General features: G+C 40.0%; 1 protein-coding gene across 7 annotated transcripts in view; it reads left to right on the top strand.

Annotated features, from left to right (window-relative positions):
* The window catches only part of MATCAP2 (microtubule associated tyrosine carboxypeptidase 2), a 66,507-nt gene that overhangs the window by 15,498 nt on the left and 24,585 nt on the right, over nt 1-26,424 (top strand). For 2 of the 7 annotated variants that reach the window (XM_011731430.2, XM_011731428.2), the window contains exons 1-2: nt 9,334-9,664; nt 19,028-19,722. In XM_011731430.2, coding sequence (XP_011729732.2) covers nt 9,640-9,664; nt 19,028-19,722 — 720 coding nt within the window. In that variant the 5' untranslated portion in view covers nt 9,334-9,639. Of the gene's footprint in view, nt 1-9,333; nt 9,877-19,027; nt 19,723-26,424 lie in introns of those variants that run through there. The other 5 variants (XM_011731427.3, XM_011731431.3, XM_011731429.3 and 2 more) reach the window with 4 other exon arrangements.

Below are 26,424 nucleotides of genomic sequence, written 5' to 3'. Positions count from 1 at the left end.
AGTTAATGGGTGCAGCAAACCAGCATGGCACATGTATACCTATGTAACAAACCTGCATGTTGTGTACATGTACCCTAGAACTTAAAGTATAATAAAAAAAAATAATTAAAGAAAAAAGAAAGAAGTCTTAGGGGTTTTTGAATCTTGTTCTTACAACTTAAAGTTCAAGATATTTAATACATGCAGGAATTACATATTGGATTTCAAAGACTTCAATTGTGAGATTCAGTTAAAAGTGCATTTTTCTAGTGTATTTATCTGAATAATTATTTGTTATATCTTTTATGTTATATCTCATATAATCATCTAAAATTTTGTTTACTATTTCATGAAATAAAAACCTCAAAAAAAACAAAAAAAAAAAACAAAAAAAAAAAAGAAAGGAAAGAAAACCCTGGAAAGTGGCTCTAATACAATATTTTTCAATTGGAATTAATTTTTCAAAATGAAAATGACTTCATTGTTATTTTTATTATAAAATTAGTATATGTTTATTATTAAAAATAAATACAAAAATCTCTAAAAGAAAAAGGGAACAATTACCAGCAGTTCCACATTCCAGAGCTCATCACTGTTAGCATTTAGGTATACAAATAGCCAAACACTTTTCCTATCAATACAATTAATTTTTAAATTTGACCATTATGCAATGTACACATGCACTGAAACATCATACTGTATCCCATAAACATGTGCAATTATTATGTCCATTAAAAACAAGATAAAAAACATTTACAAAAAAAAAAAAAAATCCATCCATGTAGTAATGTCTCCTAAATTTATTTCTCTATTCTGGTCTCTTCCTTGAGATCTGAAATCCAACTGCCTATTTGAAATCTTGGCTTAGAGGGCTGGGCACAGCGGCTCACACCTACAATCCCAGTACTTAGGGAGGCCAAGATGGAAGGATTGCTTGAGCAGAGGAGTTTGAGACCAGCCTGGCAACAAAGCGAGACTCCATATCTGAAAAATACCAAAAAATTAGCTGGGTGTCCTTCACATGCCTGTGGTCCCAGCTACATAGGAAGCTGAGGCAGGAGGTTGAGCCATGTTTGAGCCACTGCCCTCCAACCTGGGTGACAGAGCAAGACCCTCTCTCAAAAAGAGATCTCAGCTTAGATATCAATTGGCATATTAAACATGACATATCCAAAATAGAATTTCCCCACTAAACCTGTTCTCCAGTCTTTTCCATTTCAACTATCCACCTAGTTGTTCAAGCCAAAATCCTAGGAGTCATGTTTAATTCCTCCTTCTACTCTTCCTACTCCATTCACACACTAACCTGCTGATCAACTCTGCCTCCAGAACGTATCTTGAGTCTTCTACTCCTCTTCTTCTCCATACCTCCCTTTCCACTCAGACCCATCACCACTCTCTCACTTGGCCCAATGCAAGAGGGTCTTACTTGGTTTCCCTGCTTCTACTCTCAACTTGGTCTCCCGGCTTCTACTCTCAACTTCTTATTCATTGTCCTCAGAGATGCCAAGGCAAGCTTTTAAAAACATAAATCATGTCATGTCACTGCACTGTTTAAAATCCTCCAGTGGGCCAGGTGCAGTACCTCATGCCTATAATCCCAGCACTTTGGGAGGGCAAGGCAGGAGGATCACTTGAGTCCAGGAGTTCGAAACCAGCCTGGGCAACGTAGTGAGACCTTGTCTCTACAAAAAAAAAAAAAAATTAGCCATGCGTGGTGGGTCATGCCTGTAGTCACAGCTACTCAGGAGTCTGAGGTGGGAGCATCACTTCAGCCCAGGAGGTAGAGGCTGCAGTGAGCTATGATCTCACCAGTACACTCAGCCTGGGTGACAGAGTGAGACCGTGTCTCAAAAATATATATATACATAAAATAAAATGGCCAGGCACGGTGACTCATGCCTGTAATCCCAGCACTTTGGGAGACTGAGGCAGGCAGATCACGAGGTCAAGAGATCAAGACCATCCTGGCTAACACGGTAAAACCCTGTCTCTACTAAAAAATACAAAAAATTAGCCGGGCATCGTGGCAGGCACCTGTAGTCCCAGCTACTCGGGAGGCTGAGGCAGGAGAATCGCTTGAACCCGGGAGGCGGAGGTTGCAGTGAGCTGAGATCGAGCCACTGCACTCTAGCCTGGGCAACAGAGTGAGACTCCATCTCAAAAAAGAAAAAAAAAAAAATCCTCCAGTCGCTTCTGATTGCACTTGGAATAATACTGAAATTAGGCTGGGTGTGGTAGCTCACGCCTGTAATACTGGCACTTTGGGAGGTAGACGGGGGAGGACTGCTTGAAGCCAAGAGTCCCAGACTAGTCTAGGCAACATAGTGAGACCCCCATCTCTATGAAAAATTTTTTAAAAATAAAGAATAAAGTCGAAACTCCCTTCCCTGGCCCCTGCCTACCTCTCTTCTCCTACCCGCTTTCCCCCAGCTTACTAGACTTCAATCATACTGACCTTCATGTGGGTCCAGGGATCATGCCAAATCATTCTTATCTCAGGGCTTTTGGCTTTGCAATTCCCTTTGCCTAGATCGCTTGTCCCCTAACAATTCTGACTCTTATTCTTCAAGCGGCTGACATTTGTTCTTCAAGCCTTAGCTCAAAGGTACTTTCTCAGAGGCCTTTCCTGATCACTCCAAGTTACCTACCATCTAGCATACTTTCCTGATTTGCTGTGCTTCATAGCACCTATCTGTATCTGAAATTATATCTTTTGTTAAATTGGTTGTTTTTTTTCTCCCAGTATAAGTTCTATGAGAACTGGGACTCTGATTTACTTACCCTAGCATCCCTGTCATATATGCTAAAGGACTGATTGATGCATGTACATAATTTTTATTGCTTTTTTTTTTTGAGATGAAGTCTTGCTCTGTTGCCCAGGCTGGAGTGCAGTGGCACCATCTTTGCTCACTGCAACCTCCACCCCTGGGATTCAAGTGATCCTCCTGCCTCAGCCTCCCGAGCAGCTGAGACTACAGGCATGCACCACCACACCCGGCTAATTTTTGAATTTTTAGTATAGACAGGGTTTCATCATGTTGGCCAGGATGGTCTTGAACTCCTGACCTCAGGTGATCTGCCCACCTTGGCCTCCCACAGTGTTGGGATTACAGGCGTGAGCCACCAGGCCCAGCCATCATTTTTACATATGTATATACATACCATCAGTAAGTTCTTTAAGGTAGGTTTCAATCTTTTTCATCATCTTTTTACCTTGTATATAATAGGAACTTAAATATCTGGAAGGAGTTAAGTTAATGCACATCTTGGTTTCTCCAAAATATAATTAAGAGCAGTATCTTTTTGGCTGATTAAAAAACATCCTTCCTCCCTTAATCATTTCCAACAAACATTAAAAACATCATTTACACACATATAAAATCACAGTGTTCCCCAGGGTTTTTGTGCTGTTCTGTTTTCATTGAGGTGAAAAGGCAGAGGCGTTTCACAAAGCATTCTTTTATTTGACTTCCACTTAATGCTTTTCATTCTCCTGAATATAGACATGCTGCAAAACATTCCATTCTCTTGATATAGACATCCTGAAAGCATTCAAACTGTGCTGAATTTTTTTTTTTTTTTTTTTTTTGAGGCGGAGTCTCGCTCTGTTGCCCAGGCTGGAGTGCAGTGACGCGATCTCGGCTCACACTGCAAGCTCCGCCTCCCGGGTTCATGCCATTCTCCTCCCTCAGCCTCCCTAGTAGCTGGAACTACAGGCGTCCGCCAACACGCCCGGCTAATTTTTTTGTATTTTTAGTAGAGACAGAGTTTCACCGCGTTAGCCAGGATGGTCTTGATCTCCTGACCTCGTGATCTGCCCATCTCGGCCTCCCAAATGAAATTTTTTTAAAAGCCAAGGAAAAATCAATTCTACCAACTATTTTCTAGATTTCTTTGTTTTTCCTCCTGTTTTATGAATCGAGAAACATTGTTTACAGTTTGCCCTGAGACTTCTGGTAATGCTTATCAGCGTCTGAGGTATTGCAACTAGAGTTGCTCTGTTCTTTTACAACCATAGGCTGCAGAAGCTTCCCTCCCCATTTTTTAAGTTTCTCATCTGAAACTTACAAGTAAGTAAATATAGTGTTCTAATTCATTTTTTGTTAATAAGATAAAAACCTCTTTTTAATAAATTAAACTTTTTTCAGTTGCAAGCATGATATGCCTTAAAAAACTGAACTTCTGCTATAGAAAGTGAAGTATTATAGGCTGGGTGTGGTGACTGACACCTGTAATCCCAGCACTTTGAGAGGCTACAGAGGGAGGATTGCTTGAGGCCAGGAATTTGAGACCAGCCTGGGCAACAAAGCAAGACCCCATTTCTACAAAAAGTGCCTGTGGTCCCAGCTACTTGGGAGGCCAGGGTGGGAGGATCGCTTGAGCTGAGGAGTTATGATCACACCACTGCACTCCAGCCTTGGCGACAGAGTGAGACCCTGTCTCTGAAAAAAAAAAAAAAAGTGAAATAATATACTTTTCTTCCAGTAGCAACACTTTCTGGCAGCCTTGTCCAGACCCCATCTCTCTCTTCCTCTTTCTTGGTCTTTACTAGCCTTTATGCCCTATCAAGGTAAACGATCAAACGTCTCCTGAATCTTTAACAAGCAGGATGTTGATCTCTTTTTCTAAAAAGAAAATGATCTTCTCTTATTACACACAGATGGTATAACTTACCTTTTTTTACTTTTTTTATACCAAAACTCCATCAACTAACTTATGAATAGTAAATAAACATTTGTCAACATCTGTTCTACCATGTAAAAACAATATACAGATAAACATGAGTAGTTAATTAAACAAGCACTGACGAAGTAAAAAAAAATAGTTAATTACTGGGCATGGTGGCTCACATCTGTAATCCTAGCATTTTGGGAGGCCGAGGCAGTCAGATTGCTTGAGTCCAGGAGTTCAAAAACAGCCTGGCAACATGGCAAAACCCCAACTCTACAAAAAAAAAATAAAAATTTCGCCTGGCCTGGTGGCACATGCCTGTAGTCTCAGCTACTCGGGAGGCTGAGACTTAGGTAAAATCATGGCATGAATGATGATCATGCCATTGCACTCCAACCTGGGTGACAGAGTGAGCCCCTGTCCCAAAACAAAAAGTGAAATAAAATAAAAAAGTTCTTTACCTATAACATAACAATCCTGCCACACATAAAATAACAATATTTCTATCAAAACACCTATTTTTCTATTATTTTAAATCTAAAATTAAATGGAAATAATCCTTACAGATATTCATTAATCAAAATGATCCACAATACAATGCTTCTAGAATACATAAAGATGACCATAAAAGGAAAGTGAGTATATCTCAGCAAGACAACTGCAATGGCATTTTTGGTTATTATTGAAAAATTTAAGTTTAATAAAACTTTAAAAAGGGTGAAGGGCATCCTTAAAGGTAAACATAAATTATTAAAATCAGTTTTAATGGCCAGGGACAGTGACTCACGCCTATAATCCTAGCACTTTGTGAGGCTGAGGCGGGCAGATCACCTGAGGTCAGGAGTTTGAGACCAGCCTGGGCAACATGGTGAAACCCTGTCTCTACTAAAAATACAAAATTAGTCGGGCATGGTGGCGCACGCCTGTAATCCCAGCTGCTCAGGAGGCTGAGGCAGGAGAGTCACTTGAACCCAGGAGGCAGAGTTTGCAGTGAGCCAAGATCACGCCACTGCACTCCAGCCTGAGCAAAAAAAAGAGCGAAACTCTGTCTCAAAAGAAAAAATAAATAAATAAAAATAAAAACAAAAGCAATTTTAATAAATTCCTAACTTGATCTTGAAATTAGAGCCCTAAAAATGGAGCAGTAACATAATTAAGTCAATCATCTTGTCTCAATATTAATGGTTAATGTAGAAACAGGTATAAAGGAAAATTTCTCAGAAAGATGAGATTGTTCATTGTTCTTGTGGATATGTAAAAACAATGCTGACTGAAAAGCAGCCAACTGGACAGCTGCAGATGCTGAACCCAATGGAAACACTAAGCAGGCATAGCACAAATCAGTAATTAACAAAGCAGATGCAGAAAGCTTGATGAGGGTGAATAATTGCATAGATGGGAATAGTAAAAGGAGCTGGTAACAGTACAAGTTTTATAAGAAATTGGATAAACTCTTTGTATTCATGAATTTGTTAGCAAGAGTGCTTCAATAATACACAGATAATAGATTTTAAAAATGTTTTGATTACATTGATAAATACCTTTATATGGTACTTATCACTAAAGAAATTTAAAAATGGTCCACAGGAAAATATTGGTAGGGTGAACATAAAAATAATTATAAAAGTAAAGAATGAAGTAATATTTCAGGTAGGCTAACTACAGAGGCATCAAATTTGTTTATTTTTGGCATTCTTAATTTTAATGACATGTTGAAATTAGAATACACAACATTTTCTAATTTTTATATGTATGTATGCATGTACATATATATACACACATGCATGTATTTTATAGAAAATCTTCCCGGCCGGGCGCGGTGGCTCAAGCCTGTAATCCCAGCACTTTGGGAGGCCGAGACGGGTGGATCACGAGGTCAGGAGATCAAGACCATCTTGGCTAACACGGTGAAACCCCGTCTCTACTAAAAAATACAAAAAACTAGCCGGGCGACGTGGCGGGCGCTGTAGTCCCAGCTACTCGGGAGGCTGAGGCAGGAGAATGGCATAAACCTGGGAGGTGGAGCTTGCAGTGAGCTGAGATCCGGCCACTGCACTCCAGCCTGGGCAACAGAGCGAGACTCCGTCTCAAAAAAAAAAAAAAAGGAAAAAAAAAAGAAAATCTTCCCTACTAGTCAGGACTTTCCTTGAGGATAGGTATCATGTTTTGTTATATACTCCAAAAACACCAAGCCCAGTGTCTTCTATATAAATAAATACCTGTGGAATCAGGAAGATAATATATATCTTGGTTACTTAAAATATAATGAAAATAGGCAATATGATTAAACATACTTTAGTAAAAGCATTCAGAGTAAACTGCACAGACACTGAACATATGACTTGGTAACATCTTTTAGGAGGCTTTCTTTTTTGAGAAATAGCTCTTAAACTACAGTGACAGACTTTTTTGAGAAATAGCTCTTAAACTGCTCTTAAACTGCAGTTTAAAAACTAGAAATTTGTAGAGGTATAGATGCATTTATAGCAAACTTGGAAAACAGCTTCCAGAATTCTGGGTATATAAGGAAGCCAACAGCATGGTTCATTTAGAGCCTTTTTCCTTAGGACATATGTTGCAAGAATTACTACTCTTACAAATGCAACAGATTCATTGCTCATTACTATAGCAAGTGTTTTAACCCAAAGCAGATTTGTTCTTCATCTATTGGTCCATTTGATATAATTCCATATTATTTTAGTTATCATTATAAATGCACACACTTTCTATTGTCTACTTATTCATTAATTCACAAATATTTACTGAGGGCCTGCTACGTGCCAGTCACTCTTCTTGGTGCGGGGATATAGCAGTGAACAAACAAAAATCACTGCACTTGTGGAAATTTTATTCTAGGGATAAAATATCAGATAATAGTTATGATAAATCAATAAAATATGTAATAAATTAGACAATGTTAAGTGCTAAGTAAAAAAATAAAGCAGAGAAGGGCTATAGGAAATATGAAGGAGTAGAATTTTAAATAGAGTGGCCAGGGAAGGGTTCACGAAGAAGTGACATTTGGGTTAAGTCCTGAGGAAGCAAGGGAGATAGTCCTGCAGATATCTGAGGGTAGAACATTCCATGCGGGGAGAATTCCAAGTTGCAAAGGCCTTGAGGTGAAATAGTGCCTGGAATTGAGGAATATCAAGGAGGCCAGTGTGTCTATGGGGGAGGAAGTAGTTGGAGATGAGATCAAAGAGGTGACAGGAGGCTAGGTCATAAAGGACTTCACAGGAAAGGAAGCCACTGAAGGTTTTGAACAGAGTGACATGATCTGATTTTTTCACAGGTTCATTCTGGCCACTGAGTTTTGAGAACAGTGTGAAAGAGGGTAGGGTGGGAATACAGAGACAGTCTAGAAGACTGCTATAATCCAGACAAGAGGTGGTGGTGGCTTGAACCAGAGTGGTAGCAAGCGGCTAGACTCTGGATGTATTTCGAAGATAGTATTCACAGGATTTGAAGACAGAATATGAAGTGAGGTTATCCAGTATTTGTGATATAGTTATATTTCCACTGTTCTCTCCTAAGTGATGAAAAAGAAACAATTTCTCACAAGTTGTCTGACATTCTCAGAGTTTGACGGTCCTGATATTCAACTTTCTTTTGTTCCTGAGTTTGAAAACACACCCCATTATTTCCATGTCTTACCTCAGCCTTGAGGATGAAGACGAGATGTAACTGTCTGAAGACTGACAGTTGCCAGCACCATCTCATGAGCTCTTCCTAGACTGTAAGCTCCACTAGGCTTATTTCATTCCCCTTGATGTCCTCAAAGCCTGACTCAGAACCTTGCACACGTTAGGGTCTCAAAAAATGTTTGTTGAATGGTTTAGTCTACATTTCCCATTCCCACTGGTTTTTTTTTAAGTTTCACGGTGTCACCCAGGCTGGAGTGCTGCAGTGGCGCGACCATGGCCCACTGCATGCTCACCTCCCAGACTCAAGCAGTCCTCCTGCCTCGGCCTCCCGAGTAGCTGGGACTACAGAAGTGCGCCACCACGATTTGTTAATTTTTTGTGTTTTTAGTAGAGTTGAGTTTTCGCCATGTGGCCCAGGCTGGTCTCCAACTCCTGGCCTCCAACGATCCACCCGCCTTGGCCTCCCAAAGTGCGAGGATTACAGACATGAGCCACCGCGGCCTGCCTCCCAGTTATTGTAAAAGATTAAATTTTCACACTTGCTAATGTGAAAATGAATAATAAACTGAAAATGACATTAAGCCCTTATCAATTGCAGAATCACAAGCTACAGTGTGAATTTCAGTATTAAGGATAGTATGCTGGGGTACTGTCAAGTGGTCATTGAGCCTCTTGAACTTTTCACTCTTACTAGCTCAACCTAAAGGTGTTTTAGCTTCCCCGCACCTCCTAAGCGGAAGGACTGGCTTTGCTATTTGCAGTTAGGGCCAAGTGTCACAGCGCACCATGGAGTTCAGTCCCCTTTAAACGGGTACAAACGTCTCTGAAAGATCAGTCAACATGCGTTATCCGACTAGCGGGAGACCCCAGCCGCTCGCGGGCACAGCCACAAGCCCTGGAGACACTAGCCCGCGCTGCGCACGCCGGGAGTTGTAGTTCCTCCCACTCTCTCTCGCTGCCCGCCGGCCTTCGTCGCACTAGCGCCCCCAGCGGCGCGCAGGCTCCGGGAAGCTCAGCGCGCGCGTACCCCGGGGGCAGTTTCCTAGCAACCGGCGCAGCTGCTACGTCACGGTGGCAGGTTCTAAGCGCTGCCGGGCACCGTAGGGCCGCCGTGTGTATCTTCCAGCATCTGCGGGCTGGTGGAAGCGCTGCTCACAGTCAGTGTCCGTACGTCTTCGTCCGCCATTACCCTCCTTATCCTGCTCCAGGTAGCGGACAGCCGCCTCCCGCCGCGCACCCTCCACTGAGGCCCGGGTCAGAGACTAGGGGCCGCCCGGCCCGCCCCTGCGCGGCCCTTTCCCCTGAGCCCGCGGAGCCCGCCGCCCCGGGCCTCGGGGGAACGATGCTGGAGTCCATTCGCGTGACGGGTGAGTGCAGGGAAGGGCTGGCCGCGGCGGGGGTGCGGGGCGGATCGGGGTCCCGCCGCCCGGGGTCCAGGTAATGGTAGCTACCGGCTGGGCGCGCCGCTCGGGACTCCACCCTGCGTCCCGACCCCTGCGGGGCGCTCAGGAGGCGCTCGCGAAAAGCCTGCGGAGGGAAGAGAGAAATCGGCCCCTTTTCCTTTCGTCACTTATTATCAGTAAGTACATGCTGTGGAATCTCGTGAAAAATATTATAATAATAGACCGGTTGCTGGTCCTACAAAGGTACAATCCAAAGATTGTTAAATCTTATTTTCAAAACACGCTAGGTGTGTGATTAAGCTTCATAATTTTCTAGAATAGTCAGAAAAAATAAGCTAAGTGAAAGAACACATCTGTATTTCAGTATTTATACTGTGTATATTTGTGTGTGTATGCTTTTATTCTTAAACAGTGAGAACATTTTGAGTTGATATTATAATAGGCCATTTTACAGTACAGATTATACCAAGGGTAAAACATGGGTCTTTAAACAGACCCCAGGTCAGAAAGTCTGAAAGTTTACCTGCATTTTTAAAAATTCAGTTCGATCTCTGGGAGCACAGAACTTGACTCTTACTATTTGTAAATCGCTATGCGTGTTAGCCATTAAAAAAAAAAAACCTTACGTAATCTTAGAGTAATTTTCTAGGCCATTTTCCCAGCATTTGATTCTGTACGCAAACATTTTTGCAAGGCAGGGTTTTGACAGTTCAGAATTATGACGAAGAACAACGGAGTAAAGGGAAATACCTACTCCTCAAACTAGTGCCAAAATAAGGCCGGAATTTTAAATTTTAAAACAATGCAGTACCTAATAGACTATTTTTCTGTGAGCACTCTAACTGAAAAACCAAACCCCTTGCCAGTGAAAACATGATTTTAATTTTATACTGTTTTATTTCATGTTCAGTGTTATACAGAGTTGATTTGTGCAGTCATGACATTGCCGCGATGTATCTCATTTATGTTGACAGGAAACATAGTTACAGGAGCTAAGATTGAAAAGGCAACTTTAATTGGCGTTAGAGTTTTTAAAAATGTGATTTGATGTAGATGCTACTTTCGTCCTAAAACACAATTAAAATGTCAAAAGTTACTTAAAAGTACCATACCTCCTAAATATGGAGCAAGGTTTCTCAACCTCAGCACCATTAACTTTGTTGTTGTTGTTGTTTTTGAGACAGAGTCTCGCTCTGTCACCCAGGCTGGAGTGCAATGGCGCTGTCTCTGCTCACTGCAATCTCCACCTCCCGGGTTCAAGCGATTCTCCTGCCTTGACCTCCCGAGTAACTGGGATTACAGACGCACGCCACCACGCCCGGCAAATTTTTGTAGTTTTAGTAGAGACAGGGGTTCACCATGTTGGTCAGGCTGGTCGGAACTCCTGACCTCAGGTGATCCTCCCACCTCGGTTTCCCAAAGTGCTGGGATTACAGGCATGAGCCACTGTGCCCAGCCTAGCACTGTTAACTTTGGACAAGATAATTCTTCCTTGTGGGATGCTGTTCTCTGCCCCGACCCCATAATTGTGACAACTAAAAATCACAATTGGGCAGGGGGGTGGGGGAGGGCAACATCTTCTCCATAGAATCAGTGCCTTGAAGAAAAATGTAGATTTCTGTCACAGTGCACATTATTTAACTGAGAAATCACATAGATTAAAATTATTTTCCCAAACCGTAACAATCATTGTAGAGATACAAATAAAATAATATTAGTATTAGAAAGCAGATACTCTGATCATTTAGTCATGCAGAGTGATCTCTTGATATGTCAACATGTTGAGTTAGAAGTTTGAGAAGAGATACTTTAGAAAGTAGTAGACCCACTCCTCTTGTCTCATTTCCCTTCCTATAATTTAGTGGCGGTACATTTATCAGTCCAACCCTGTATGTTTGCAAACCCTGAGGTAAATAATTTGGCAGTGAATTTCTATAGTACAATAAAGTTCAAATAGCCATTTGAGACCATTCAGGCCTCTAATTTACAATTCCTTTAAAAATAACTGGGTCATTTTTCAGACTACTTTCTCTCTTATATAGTACTTAACTAGTTGAAATCATTCTAGAGCCCGGTGCCCAGCATTTCACTGCGATATCAGAAAAACCCAATTTGGACAGCCAGAAACTTCATGTAGAGAGTTAAGCTGAAAACATGCCCTCCTCTCCCCTGGTCATTCCCTCACGATTCATTGATATCTTAAGATGGCCATGTTCTTCTTTCTGGTTAGCAGAACTTGATTGTGGTAAGAGTACTGATGGAAATGTGTTCATTTTTTTTTCAGCTCTAAAAGTTGTTACAAATATAGAACAGACTCATTATTTTATATTTCAGGAATGAAGCAATTACTTGTTTCTGAAATCACTTCCTATGTAATATCTTACCCACTTTTGACTTATTAGTATATGCTATCTCTGCTGTTTAAAAATGGAATCAAATCAGAAAAGGTTTTTTTTGACTTCTCATGGCCTTTCAAAGAGGAAGGTTCTCAGGCTGGGTGCAGTGGCTCACACTTGTAATCCCAGCACTTTGTGAGGCAGAGAGCAGATGGATTACCTGAGCTCAGGAGTTCGAGACCAACCTGGGCAACACAGCAAAACCCCATCTCTACAAAAAATTTAAAAATTAGCCGGGCATGGTGGCCCGCGCCTGTAGTCCCAGCTACTTGGAGGGTGAGGCAGGAGTATCACTTGAGCGCCCAGGTGTCAGAGGTTGCAGTGAGCCAGAATTGCCACTGCACTCCAGCCTTGGTCACAGATTGAGACCCTGTCACAAAAAAAAAAAAAAAAAAAAAAAAAAAGAAGGTTCTACTTTAGCTTCTGGGATTTAAAAAAAAAAGAGGGTTTATTATACTAAAGCCACTAAAATCTTGATTCTAAAATATAGATTAATTACCTTATTAACATGAAATTTGCCTTGGAATTCAAATTTAATGATTCAAAATATTTCCCTATGTACATTTTTCCATGTGGTGTTTCTGTAGGAGCTGAATATAATATTTAATGTGATACTAATAATAGTTAACAGAGGCTGCTTACTTATAGTCCAGCACTGTTCTCAGCACTTCACACATATTAACTTTTAAAATCCTTACAACAGTACTACGAAGTATGTATTATTATTATCATCCCATTTTACAGATAAGGAAACTATAGCACAAAGAAGTTATGTAACTTGGTCAGGGTTATAGCTATTAATAAACAGAGCCAAGATTCATACCAGACAGCTCCATTCCAAAGCCCATGTTGTCAACTACTAGGAAAATCAGCTCACTATTATAGTGACTGTACACTGATTTGAGCCACAAAACCCAACCTCAAGATTTCATTTAATATCTGTGTCACATTATCTGATGGTTTGCTCAAGTGTTGGTTTTTAGGTTTTTAATCACAGGCAAGTATGTAATAATTTTTACCTGGGAAAATCCTATTTCACTTGAATATAAATTTGTTGTTTTCAAAATAGAAGACATCTAGTTCATTCATTAACAAAATGCTGTGAGAAACCATGTAAGATTATGTTCATTTATGATTTCCTATTGGCTTTATTTTGTATGTGATGTAAGAAGTGATTAATGAGTCATTCCAGAAATGAAGTGTCTTTATATCAAAGATGAATGTTTAAAAATACTGGAAACGAAAGTCTTAAGGCCAGCGTTAGGCCATACAGGATGAATATACCTAGGCACATAGCTCCTATTTGTTCTACAGCGGCAGGTACTTCCATTAAAACTTACCATTAAAACTTGTCTTCAACATCACTAATTGTTTCATTTTTCTTTTGCCTTCCTGGGATTATTTTTTCCACAATGGTCAGGCAACTAAGTCTTTTACCCTTTCTTTCCTCTCAAATATTCTCTTCCCTTGTCTACTTCTCTGGCCACCCTTTCATAAGCAGGATAGTGAATAAGCAAAACCAAACACAGATGTATGTTGTAAAAAAGCTTATAATTTCATTGTTGAGGAAGTCTGTCATACAACAAATATAAACCTGCAACCATGATAAAGGACTTCGAAGAAGAGATATAAGGTGTTATGAGGTTCTAAAATGAAAGAGTTAAGGAAGGCTTCCTGACCAAGTGCTATTTGAACTGAAAGATGAGTGGGTATTAATCTAAGAAAAAGAGGGATAGAAGGGCCCAGCAGACACAGAGAGTAGCATGTGAAGAAGTATGCTCGGAGAGAGCATGGTAAGGATGAGATATGGTCAAAGTGAGAGAAGGCTGAAGTGGAGAAACTGAGGAACACAGTGTGAGGTGAGGCTGCAGAGGCAGAAGGATCTGACCGAGAGTGACCTCATAGACCACAGTTAGGAGTTTTGTCCATCCCAAGGGAAAGCCATGTTTGTTTCTGGCACATTCAGTGTTGTTTTAGATGATGTATAATGCTCACTCTTACCACAACCATCACCATCAAGGGTATCTAGACTACTCTGTATATTTCTAACTGTAAAAACAACAAACATACAAGTTTCTGACCCCAAAACAACAGTGTCCCATTATAAGTTACTAATAGAGCAACACTGAATTGCTCTTACCTGGGACTGTGAAATTTTTAGGAATCCTAAAGTACAGTCAAGTTTCTGAATTCCTCAATGACATTAGCAGTGCCTTTCGTCTCATTTTCTTAAAGTTGATAAGCTACATTGGTTGCTATTGAATTTAGAGATACTATAGTTAATAGATTATCTGTTATAGTGTGGACAAATTGAGCAATAAATGTATTTTTAAGGATACTGATTTTATACATCCTTAAAAAAATTAAAGTGTAACTTAAATAAAGTTTACAAGTCTTAAATGTGCAGGCCAATGACTTTGTACATACATAACCATTGCCCAGAACAGATAGAGAACATTTCCAGCACCTAGCAGGTTTCCTGGTATCTCCTCCTAGATTATGATTCATCCCTCAAAGGTAACTGCTATTCTGACATCTAATACCATAAATTAGTTTTGCTGTTTTGGACTACATATAAACGGAATTATACACTATATAATCTTTTGATGTGGCTTCATTCGCTCAACATTGTCTGAGATACATCCATATTGTTGCTTACAATGTCAGTTTTCCTTTCATTGCCGTATAGTCTTCTGTTGTATGAGCCTACCACAATTTATCCTTTCTACTGTTCATATTGTTTGAGGTGTTTTTGTTTGTTTGTTTGTTCGTTTGATTTTTAGAGTTGGGGTTTTGCTATGTTCTGTAGGCTGGACTCAAACTCCTGGGTTCCAGTAATCTTCCAGCCTCAGCTTCCTAAATAGCTGGGATTACAGGCATGTGCCACTGTGCCTGGCTTCTTTTGAGTTTTAAGTGATGAAATTCTTGATAAAATTAAAGTTTACCTTGTTTGGGGATTATTTTTTTTTGTTTTGGCCTTTCTTTTGTTTGTAATCAAGTAACCTATTGTTTTGTGGTATAAAATTATCCCAGATTCTCAGGTTTTGTAAGTATTAGTGAACCACGGAAATTTCCATTTTGTAGGTCAAAACTGGTTGAATAGTATTTGCCACCAGGCTTTCTTTCTGGTGATCTTCCTTTTCAGCCAGAGACCTCTTGATTCCTATGAAACCTCACCTACTCACAGTTGTGAAACACTGCATTTAGAGAGCAGTGTCTCCCTTTTCCCCCATTCTTTTAGATGAGGAACGGGAGGTAACGATGGACTTAATGATTAGGCTAATATTACAGAGAGGTCATTGAAAGAGCTGGGAATGGATGTCAGGAATCTTGGTATCCTTTTCTCCTGTTCTAGATATATACTAAGCTTTCATTGTGTTGATTACTTCGGTATATTCATCTACTTGTGAATAGACTGTCAATTTTAATGCACAAATATTATTTACCCTTTTTTCTTCAGTATGGGTAATCAGGTTGGGGTGAACAATTTTCTTCTATCAACAAATTATTTTCGTTCTTCCCAATATTATAGTGAAACAGATTGCTTGTAGCTTAAGTTTTACATTATATAATGAGTACCTTTAATGTGAGAAAGTATGCTTTTTAATTACCTTATTACTTTTCTGGGAAAACACGAGCTACACTTCCTCCAAATAAGTCTGTTTATGCTTTAAAAATGTTTTAATTCAGGAAAAAGGATTCAGAGAATAGGATGTTCTTTAATAAATTGTGTCAAATGTTATCAGCCTCTTAGTGTTCTTAACCATGTTCAGGTCTTTTTTTCACAAAATAAGCAATAGTATTTAAAATTACAAAAACAATCTCTTAGGTTCTATGATAGTTTTTAATGCAACTGAAATACAATTACTGTGACTCTGAGAAATTAATTTATATCCATCTTGTATGAGTTGTGTGAAGGACCATGTGCTCCACTTTTATGAACTTCACGGGCTATCCAGCATTTAACAGGATTGGCATTTGTAAAATAAATAGACCATTAACACTCCCAAACTTTATTCAGCAGCAGATGGAGCTTCAAAAGGACTCGTGCTAAGCTTTTCAGGAGATAATTAGCAAGTGAACTGAAATGCTGTAATTCCTGGGGAGAGAGGTTCTGTCAGGCATATACTGTCATCCCGCTGCCATACTTCACTCCTCCTTGAATATTTTGACAGGTGGTTTAGGACGGTTTTTTTTTTTTAGTATCTGGAAATGTATAGGCTGTTTCAGATGGCACGAAATTGTGAATTTGGAGGTCACTGATGCTTTATGACCACAGAACTCGGCAAGTCCAGTTCTTTGGTCATAAAGCTACTAGGTCTTAGAAAACAAAGAGCATTTTTACATTGAATATTCATTTTAAAAAAATCAGCACAACATATATGTAGTGAATCATCAAAACAGAAATTCTTCAGAGTAGTCTTATTTATTTATTTTAATTTGATGTAACTCCGTCCCTTTTTATTACGAAGATCAGTTGAGAAAACAACCTGATTTCCTCCCTTTGCCTTTCCAGCTCCGGCTAGTCCTTACTGTACTTCCTAGGCTTATGCTTATTTGAGTTCTTTTATACTTTCCCTTTTCATGTCTATTTCGGTTTTTTTTCATTATCACCCCTTGTCTCCTAAGCTTGTGGCGTCATTTTAGGGAAACCAACATTATTCCTGGGCATTCGGGCTACAGCCTGTGTCCTGGTTTTCCTTAGCCTGTTTGCCTGGCCTGCCCAGTTCTGACTGTTAGTTGACGACACACAAATCTATGAAACTCCTGAGAAACTGGGAGCTACCAGCCTATGATTAATGTTTTGTTTATTTGTCCAGTTAATTTTGTCTTGTTGAGTCTTTAACATTTATTGAACAGCTTCTTTGTACAACCTGTCTTCAATGACCCTATGTAATCTAGCTCCTACCTCTAAACTCACACATATAATAGACATTTAGCCCCTGCAAGCTTTAGAGATAGCTGTGTTATCTTTTAGACGTCAGAATTCAGATTTCACATGCTGGCCTAGAAAATGTAAGAAAAAGGACTTTTAAATACCTTACATATTTTGATTATTATCTACTTTAGTACTGTCTCTTTACCCTAGACTCTATGACTCCTGGAATTTAAAAACTAATATTTAGATCACAGTTTCTCTACCTTGATACTATTGACATTTTGAAATGAATATTTCTTTGTTGTAGGAGATTGTCCTATGCAGTGAAGGATGTTTAGCAGCATCCCTGGCCTTTACCTGCTAGATGCCAGTAGCCTCTCCCCGGTTGTGACAACCAAAATGTCTCTAGACATTGCCAAATGTTCCCTGGAGGGTAAAATCCCCTTCTGTTAGGAACCACTGGTTTAGGGTCTTTCCTGTTATATTTTCATGTCTGCAGTAATCTCATATTTGAATGGTCCCAGAACTACAAGTACATATTTATTCAGAATGGTTGCAGAATTGCATGTTTAGGGTCATTTATTTATTCACTTGTTTATTCAGTGAACATTTATTGACAGGAGTTGAGCTGGAGTCTTGTTCAGATGAGATGTATTTAAGACAAACTTCATCAGTTTAAAATTGAGTCTGAAAACCCTTAAGGGTCTACTTGAAATCTCCTCATCTGTTTCTCTTCACATTGCTTTCTTCCTCATCTAAACTATAGGTTATTGTTTGAGTCTTTTGTTTTTCATGTTTAATTATATACTACATTGTATTATTGTTGAAATCTTCATAGGAATGCCTTGTCTTCAGAGCCAGATTAGAAGCTGATTATTGGTAAGAACAATGTGTTTATACGGTTGTTTATCAGAGCCATGTGCTGAATCAGTAGTATTCTACGTATTTGTTGAATGAAAGAATGCAGATCAACACAGTTTTAAAGTAGTGAATGCTCAACAGTATATCCAGTGATTCTTACCTGCTTAAAGCACTTGCGAGTTCTAAAAACAAAGCTGCCCTCTCCTTCACTTGCCATTTGATATATTAATACCTTTGTAATAGTCTTAAAATTTGCTTTTCTAACTTGCCAAGAAAAAAAGGCTTGTTTTTCTTTAACCTTAACATACAGCTTAGAATTATGAAGAAAATCAACCAGTTATTCATACTAAGTGACATTACTAAAACATGCTTGAAGATGCCATCTGTTTAATCTTAACAGTGGTTTTTGAGTAAATAAGGCTTTGTTGTTCTTCTTTTACTGATAGCTACCTTTTATGTATTTCCAAATTTCAAGATTGTATTACCTTTGAAAGTGCCTTGGATTTTACTTTATTACTGAAAATACTATTTTAAAATATATGCTTTCTATGAAATCCACATTCTTTTTTTTTTTTTTTTTCTTTGAGATAAGGTCTCACTCTGTCACCCAGGCTGGAGTGCAGTGGCACAATCTCAGCTCACAACAACCTCTGCCTCCCGGGTTCAGGCAATTCTCATGCCTCAGCCTCCTGAGTAGCTGGGATTACAGGGGCACACCACTATACCTGGCTAATTTTTGTATTTTTTGGTAGAGACAGGGTTTCACCATGTTGGCCAGGCTGGTCTTCAGCTCCTGCTCAAGTGATCTGCCTGCCTCGACCTCCCAAAATGCTGAGATTACACAGTGAGCCACTGTGCCCAGCCGAAATCTACATTCTTTTGTAGAATCAAGTATTCAGATTATTTATGTATATTATCTCACATATTAGACTTTGATCATCTAAATGGTTTGAAGCTAAGGATTTTTATAGATAATTTAACTTATATATACTCATAGAGAAGAGAAATGACAGTATCTAGCATGACCAAAGTTTAGTAATATATCCTTTTAATATTTAAAATGTTTTTTTCTAATGATTATTGCAAAATTACGAAGTTTAAAGAATCTTCAGAATACCTTTCCTAATAAACAATTTGCTTCATCTGGTATCTTTGTTATTTCTTTTGTTTTGATTTTGTTTATTAACACAGAAAAGCTTCACTGGCCTGAGCAAGAACTTGCTAAGAAGTCTGTTCTAAATGCAGAAGATTCATTGATCATTGACAGCAAAAGAAGCATTTCACATTTATCCTCGGGAGTGCTAAAAGACATTTTCACAACTGGAACCAGTAGTTACAATGTCCTACTACAGAGCAAGGAGGAAAAAAAGTATCACTCACAAAAACAGTCTTCCTCCACCTACTCCAAAAGATGTAGAAAACCCAGCAAATCTCCTAACACTTCTCGTAGCAAAGATCCTCGCAGGATGAAAGCCCTGGTGCCTGTGACAAGCAGTGGTACTTGGTACTGCCTGGAAAGGCGGCCTGCTGTTTTTGTCACTAGTTCAGTGTCGAGTCCTGTAAAGTTTACACATGATATCTCTGTTACAGGGAATGGCATAGTACTGCCACCTAAACCCAAAAGCAAGGGCAAGTGGTGCCATTTCTCCACTCTTCCAAAGACAAAGCCACAGCCTCAGCTGTCTAGAAGCTTTGAAAAGGGAGATGACTTTTCTGGGAAGAAATTTTGTATATTGACTGCTATAAAACCCATCAACTTAGAGAAAGAAAAACTGAGATTCTTCAAATCTGACTATACCTACAATCCTCAGTTTGAGTATGCCAATCCTGCTCTGCCAAGCGTATTAGCTAAGCACAGCCACGCATCTGACCGATTTCTTAAGCAGGTAAAATGCCATTTCAATAGTGGTAGTTCATTTATATGTACTAAAACAATTATCTATGATCTTATAAGCAAAAACAAAGACATTTTAAAATATTCAAATTATTTCTTTTTTTTTTTTAATTCAAATTATTTCTATGTTATGGTTAATTCCCACTCAGGACATGTAAATATGTGACAAGATGAGTATCACCTGTATATAAACTACATTGCTCTCATCAAAATTTATAATCTGTTATATAGACTCTCTGTGACAGGAAGCAATTATATTAGGAAAACAGCTTCAGATTCTGGTTCTAAGCTTTCATGTGGGAGTTACAAACTTGTGGCCAATTTAGCCGCCTACAGACAAGTGTTGGGTAGCCCATATTACATTTTTGTTTTCTAATTGATTTATTTTTTGTTTTTTGGTTTTTTTTGAGACAGATTCTCGCTCCATGCCCAGGCTGGAGTGTAGTGTGGCGCGATCTTGGCTCACTGCAATCTCTGCCTCCTGGGTTCAAGCGATTCTTGTGTCTCAGCTAACCCAGTAGCTGGGACTACAGCCCCCCCCACCATGCCCAGCTAATTTTTAGTGAAGATGGGGTTTCACCATTTTGGCCAGGCTAGTCTCGAACTCCTGACCTCCAGTGATTTGCCCGCCTTGGCCTCTCAAAGTGTTAGGGTTATAGGTGTGAGCCACCATCCCTGGCCTCTAATTGATTTTTTAATGTCTTAGATGGAGCATACAATCCCTGGTTCTTCCTATTGTGTTAAATTCCTGGCTTGCTTAGGCTCCAGTAAGTAGTTTGGGAACTGAAGCTTGATTCTTGTCCATGAGCTTGTTAATGCTTCACTGAAATTGTTAATCATCATCAAATAAATATTTAAGCACTTATTCAAAGATAAAAAAATGGGATTTTCAAAATTATCTTCAAGGTTAGCAAATTATGATGTGAATGATATGAATAATACTTTTAAATTGCTCACTTTAAGTCCTTAGCAGTTTTGTGTTTTACAGGGCTATAATCCATTTCAGAACCTCATTTAAGTAATTAAGAAGAAATTAGCTAATGTTTATCTGCAGGGCATAGTTTTGAGATCATAAAGGCCGACAATATTTGGTCAAATTAACTTTGTTCAAGTTCTTATATTAGCTTCAATGTGGCATTGTCAGTGACTGAAAGTCTGTTTATAGGATAGGTAAAACTGCATGGTTCCTCTCTCCTGTGGTGCATGTCCTATTTTACCATTTTTGCTGATAATAGTTATTTGGTCTCGCGGCCAGCAGATATTTGGCTGTTTATTATAGATAACATCGAATCTGGCCAGTCTTTTGAAGCCATTATGTAAAACTTAATTATGTAAAGCCATTATGTAAAGATTAAAACAATTTTAATCATGGTATTTACTTTCCTTTATTAGGATCTCTTTTTACTGCTTCTGTATTCTTTAATGAGTATTTGCTTTTTAAAAAATGTGCTGAGATTGTGCTAAAAATTGTGATCCAAATTGATAAGTTACTAATATAAAGTGGCACTTTTGGATAGGAGAAGGCAGCATTAACATAGTGATTATATAATCCACTCTTAGGCTGTACTACTTCCACATTGTAAAATGGAGTGAAGAAAATACCTGCTTTAGATTATTTTGATAATTAAATGAGAGAATGCTTAGTGCATATATAGCAGTTATCATCGTGCTTGACACCTAAAAAGCACTAATAAAGAGGTTAGCTGTTATTTTTATTTCTATTTGGCAGACATTCTTACATGTGATTTTTTGTGTGTGTGGAAATTGCAGTTGATTGAACAAGGCTTTCACAAATATAAATTTTACAATGATAAAAATCCTATTTGCATTTTCCCCCTGATGCTGAAAGAGATGGCTGAGAGTTATTTACCAGTATTCCTTAATTTGGAGACCTACCCCACCCCTGCCTGTTGGGAAGGATATTTCCAACCATTAGATTAAAAATAATGCTCTTTGATTTCTCTGGAAGGCAATTTGGGAGCCTCAGCAGCCCCACAGATTGAGAATTGACATTGCTTGGCCTGTGGCTTTGCAATTTTAATTTTGACCCAATTCCAGCTTTACGAGATTAATCCTACACTTGAATTACTTGAGACTTCTAAGTAGCACTAGCAATCTTAGCTGACTTGTACTGCAGATGCCACCGTTTGGGAGCACATTCTCAATAAATGCCAAGTCTACTGTTTAAAACACTTTAATCAAAGAAATACATGGTACAAGACCTCTGGGAAAATATACTTAAATTCTTATTCAGCTACCAAATGAATAATGACATGATATCATACATCCATCTCCTCCTTAGATAAAGCAGCAGCTTCAAGGCTGGTCTCCAGGACTCAGAAACATGATCCCCAAAGGGGCCAGGATGACCAAATAGCCCCATGGTCTCTGGATTCTACCTTTGAGGCCTTGCCAACCCCCAGCTGACAGTCTCTTGAGTTTCACAATCTGGATCTTGGTAAAGCAGGCAATCTGTATTGTTTTGCAGGATGATTGTGGTCCTCTTAAGTGCATAGATTAGCGGAATGATGCTAGACTTTCACGCACAGATAAGTCTGCCATAGTGGAACTGAGGCAGTGCTCATGCTCTGTTTTCCCCATCATTGTCAAGGAGTTCCAGGCCTCAAGTTTTTTGGTCTCGGCAGTGTGTCCCTAGGGAGGCACTGAGACCACTGAGGTGATACAGGGCAAACAGCAGGCTGCAGGACTAGAATATAATTCTAGGTGGAGCCTGCTGAGCCCTGCCTTGCTGCATGCTGGCAGCCATGGTAGCCTCAGCTTCCTGACTATCTTAGATATGTTTTAACTTGACAGAAACTCAAGATGTCTGTTTTCTGTGGCTTTGGACCTTTGCAGAAAAGAGCACAGTGCTTCATAGGTGCTAAGGAAGGGATCTGGAATTAGAGCCTGCAGAAAGCTACTTGGGGTCAGGTGCATCTTCACCAGTGGGTCAGAAGTAGATTCTTAGTGTGCTCTTGAGCAGTAAATAGTTCAGATAAAATCTGTATGTTATCTTAAGTTCATGTGAGTTTTGTATCATACTTCATATTGTATCTTTATTCTAATAAAGAAAAATGTAAATTGCCTATCTTCAAGTAAAATGGATACTTCAAGAATAAACAAGGAGGCTGGGTATGGTGGCTGACACCTGTAATCCCAGCACTTTGGGAATCTGAGGCAGGTGGATCACTTGAGGTCAGGAGTTCGAGACTAGCCTGACCAACATGGTGAAACCCCGTCTCTGCTAAAAATACAAAAAATTAGCCGGGCGTGGTGGCAGGCGCCTGTAGTCCCAGCTACTTGGGAGGCTAAGGCAGGAGAATCGCTTGAACCTGGGAGGTGGAGGTTACAGTGAGCCGAGATGGCGCCACTGCACTCCAGTCTTGGTGATAGAGTGAGACACTGTCTCAAAAAAAAGGCATAAACAGGGAGTATCTTCCCATGGTTCTGGCAACCTCTCTATTCTCCCGCAAGGTGAAAAACAGAAAGTTAGTACTAAAGCTTTGCCAACAAAAAACAACTGTTTTCTTGAACAGCTTACTCTCAGAGGATTACATATTAACAATTACTCACCTGTAAAATTAGCCCTGTCACCAAAAGACCTGTAGCATCTTTTTTGAGACAGGGTCTTGCTCTGTTGCCCAGGTTGGAGAGCAGGGGTGTGATCATAACTCACTGTAGCCTTGAACTGCTGGACGCAAGCGATCCTCCCCATTTAGCCCCCAGCCCCAGTAGCTGGGACTCACAGGCATGCACCAGCACACCAGGCTAGTTTTTAAAAACTTTTTGGATAGGTGGGAGGTCTCACTATGCTGCCTTGGCTGGTCTCTTGAGCTCAAGTGATCCTCTGGCTTTGGCCTCCCAAAGTGCTAAGATTACAGGTATGAGCCACTGTGCCCGGCCTGACCTGTAGCATCTTGAGGGGAAAGCATAGACAAGGCACCTTCTGGGAAGAAAAACAGCAATCGGGAAAAGCCAGAACACTGTATGTCTCAGAGCAAGCAGAGGTTCTGATCAGAACAAAGTCATAATTTACTAACTACAAACATACTTTTTTTTTTTTTTTTTTTGAGATGGAGTCTCACTCTGTTGCCCAGGCTGGAGTGGCCATCTCCACTCACTGCAGCCTCCACCTCCCAGGTTCAACCAATTCTCCTGCCTCAGCCTCCCGAGTAGCTGGGATTATAGGCACCTGCCACAACGCCAGGATAATTTTTATATTTTTAGCAGAGATGACGTTTCACCTCATCTGTTGGCCAGGCCGGTCTTGAACTCCTGGCCTCAAGTGATCCACCCACCTCGACCTCCCAAGGTATTGCAATTATAGGCGTGAGCCATTGTGCCCGGCCCATACTTTCTAATAATACAACATTAAGAGTGATATATCTTGATTTATTATAAAAAGATATATCCATGAGTGAAGCAGTATGGTTGCAGTAAGAGTTGAAAAAGAAAGCTGCAAGAAAAGTGGTTTTTTTTTTTTTTTTTTTTTTTTTTAATTTTTAAGATGGAATCTCACTCTGTTGCCCAGGCTGGAGTGCAGTGGGGCAATTTCAGCTCACTGCAACCTCCGCTGCCTGGGTTCAAGTGATTCTCCTGCCTGGTCCTCCCAAGTAGCTGGGATTACAGGCATGCGCTGCCACGCCCGGCTATTTTTTTGTATTTTTAGTAGAGACAGGGTTTCACCATGTTGGCCAGGCTGGTCTTGAACTCCTGACCTCAGGTGATCCACCCTCCTCAGCCTCCCAAAGTGCTGGGATTATAGACATGAGCCACTGTGCCCGGCAAAAAGTTTATTTTTCAAAAAGTGTTCGATGTTTCTTAAGGCATTTTCGTCACAACCATATAATTTAAGAGTTAGCATATCATTTGATATTGATAGATGTCTATTTGAGTGGAAAAACTATTCTCCTTGTGTTATTGTATCTTAATTTTTTTTTTTTTTTTTTTAACAGAATCTCCCTTTGTCACCCAGGCTGGAGTACAGTGGTGCGAACATGGCTCACTGCAGCCTTGACCTCCTGGGCACAAGCAATCCTCCCACCTCAGCCCCCTAAGTAGCTAGAACTATAGGCATGTGCCACCATGCCTGGCTAATTTTTGTAAAATCAGACGAGATTTTACCACGTTGCTGGGGCTGGTTCCAAACTCCTGAGCTCATGCAGTCCACCTGCCTCGGCCTCCCAGGGTGCTGGGATTACAGGCATGAGCCACCATACCTGGCCCTAAATTTTTTACTACTTAAATTTAGTGGAAGTTAATAGTTCTGTGCTGTCAAGAGTAACTTAGAGTTATTGGAAACCTCAGAGATATTTAAAATAGAGGTTTCATTCTTATTTGGCAGTCATTCTGCCAAAATAGAGAAAAGGAAAGGACTGTGATTCTGACAGCCCCTTTTTCCCTGCACTAGAGCAACATAGCACACAACACTCTGTGGCACAGCAGTGCATTTGCATTTATAGACTTCATATTTTATTTATTTATTTATTTATTTATTTATTTATTTATTTATGAGACAGTCTTGCTTTGTCACCCAGGCTGGAGTGCAATGATGCAGTCTCGGCTCACTGCAGTCTCCACCTCCCAGGTTCAAGTGATTCTCCTGCCTCAGCCTCCCGAGTAGCTGAGACTATAGGCACACGCTACCATGCCCAGCTAGTTTTTGTACTTTTAGTAGAGACAGGGTTTCACCATGTTTGCCAGACTGGTCTTGAACCCCTGCCCTCAGGTGATCCGCCCACCTTGGCCTCCCAAATGCTGGGATTACAGGTGTGAGCTACCACACCCAGCCAGAGTTCAGATTTTAAAAGTAAATATCTATGTGGACCAACTTCATTATGTTAGGAAATAAGTTCTGATTTTCATCTTCCTCGGTTAGCAAACTATATAGTCATCGTATATGAATTCACGAATTCAGATGCCTATAGGATCTGGGCAAAAATTGTAAATGAAACTGGCTGTATAGTAGTAAATTGGAAATCAGAGAGCAGTTATTTTGTTTGAGCCACAGTTTGGAACCAGTATCTATGAGATTTTCAAGGGAAGGTAGTAACCTGAATTTTATATAAAGTCTTCTAGTTTGTAAACATTGATACCAAGTCAGTTAAAACACAGGCTGAGGTCAGGCTTGGTGGCTCATGGCTATAATCCCAGCACTTTGGGAGGCCGAGGCAGGTGGATTGCTTGAGGCCAGGAGTTTGAGACCAGCCTGGCCAGCACAGTGAAACCCTGTCTCTACTAAAAATACAAGAATTAGCTGGGCATGGTGGTGCATGCCTGTAATCCCAGCTACTTGGGAGGCTGACATGAGGATTGAGAGAATTGCTTGAACCCGGGAAGCGGAGGTTGCAGTGAGCCAAGATCACGCCATTGCACTACAGCCTGGGTGACAGAGTGAGACTCTGTCTGAAAAAAAAAGAAAGAAAGAAACACATTCCATCCAGGCCCATGAAGACCTCTCTGTGGGCCACATTTTCCCCTTGGATTACCATTTTGCTGGTGTACCTGATTCACCAGCTCTATTTAACATAGGTTCCATTTTATTAGAATCAGTGATTAGTATGGCAAAGATTACATCTGATCCTCTGAAAACAGTCTTTTGATTTTAGCATTTATAGTGTGAATGGAATAGGCAATTCATTGTTATATTAAAACACATACATAATAGGTACATATATATTACCTTATTGTGCTT

The sequence above is a fragment of the Macaca nemestrina genome, chromosome 4 (assembly GCF_043159975.1).
Source record: "Macaca nemestrina isolate mMacNem1 chromosome 4, mMacNem.hap1, whole genome shotgun sequence".
Lineage (NCBI taxonomy): Eukaryota > Metazoa > Chordata > Mammalia > Primates > Cercopithecidae > Macaca > Macaca nemestrina.
Note: the sequence above shows the minus strand (reverse complement) of the source record. Positions and strands in the feature narration are given on the sequence as shown.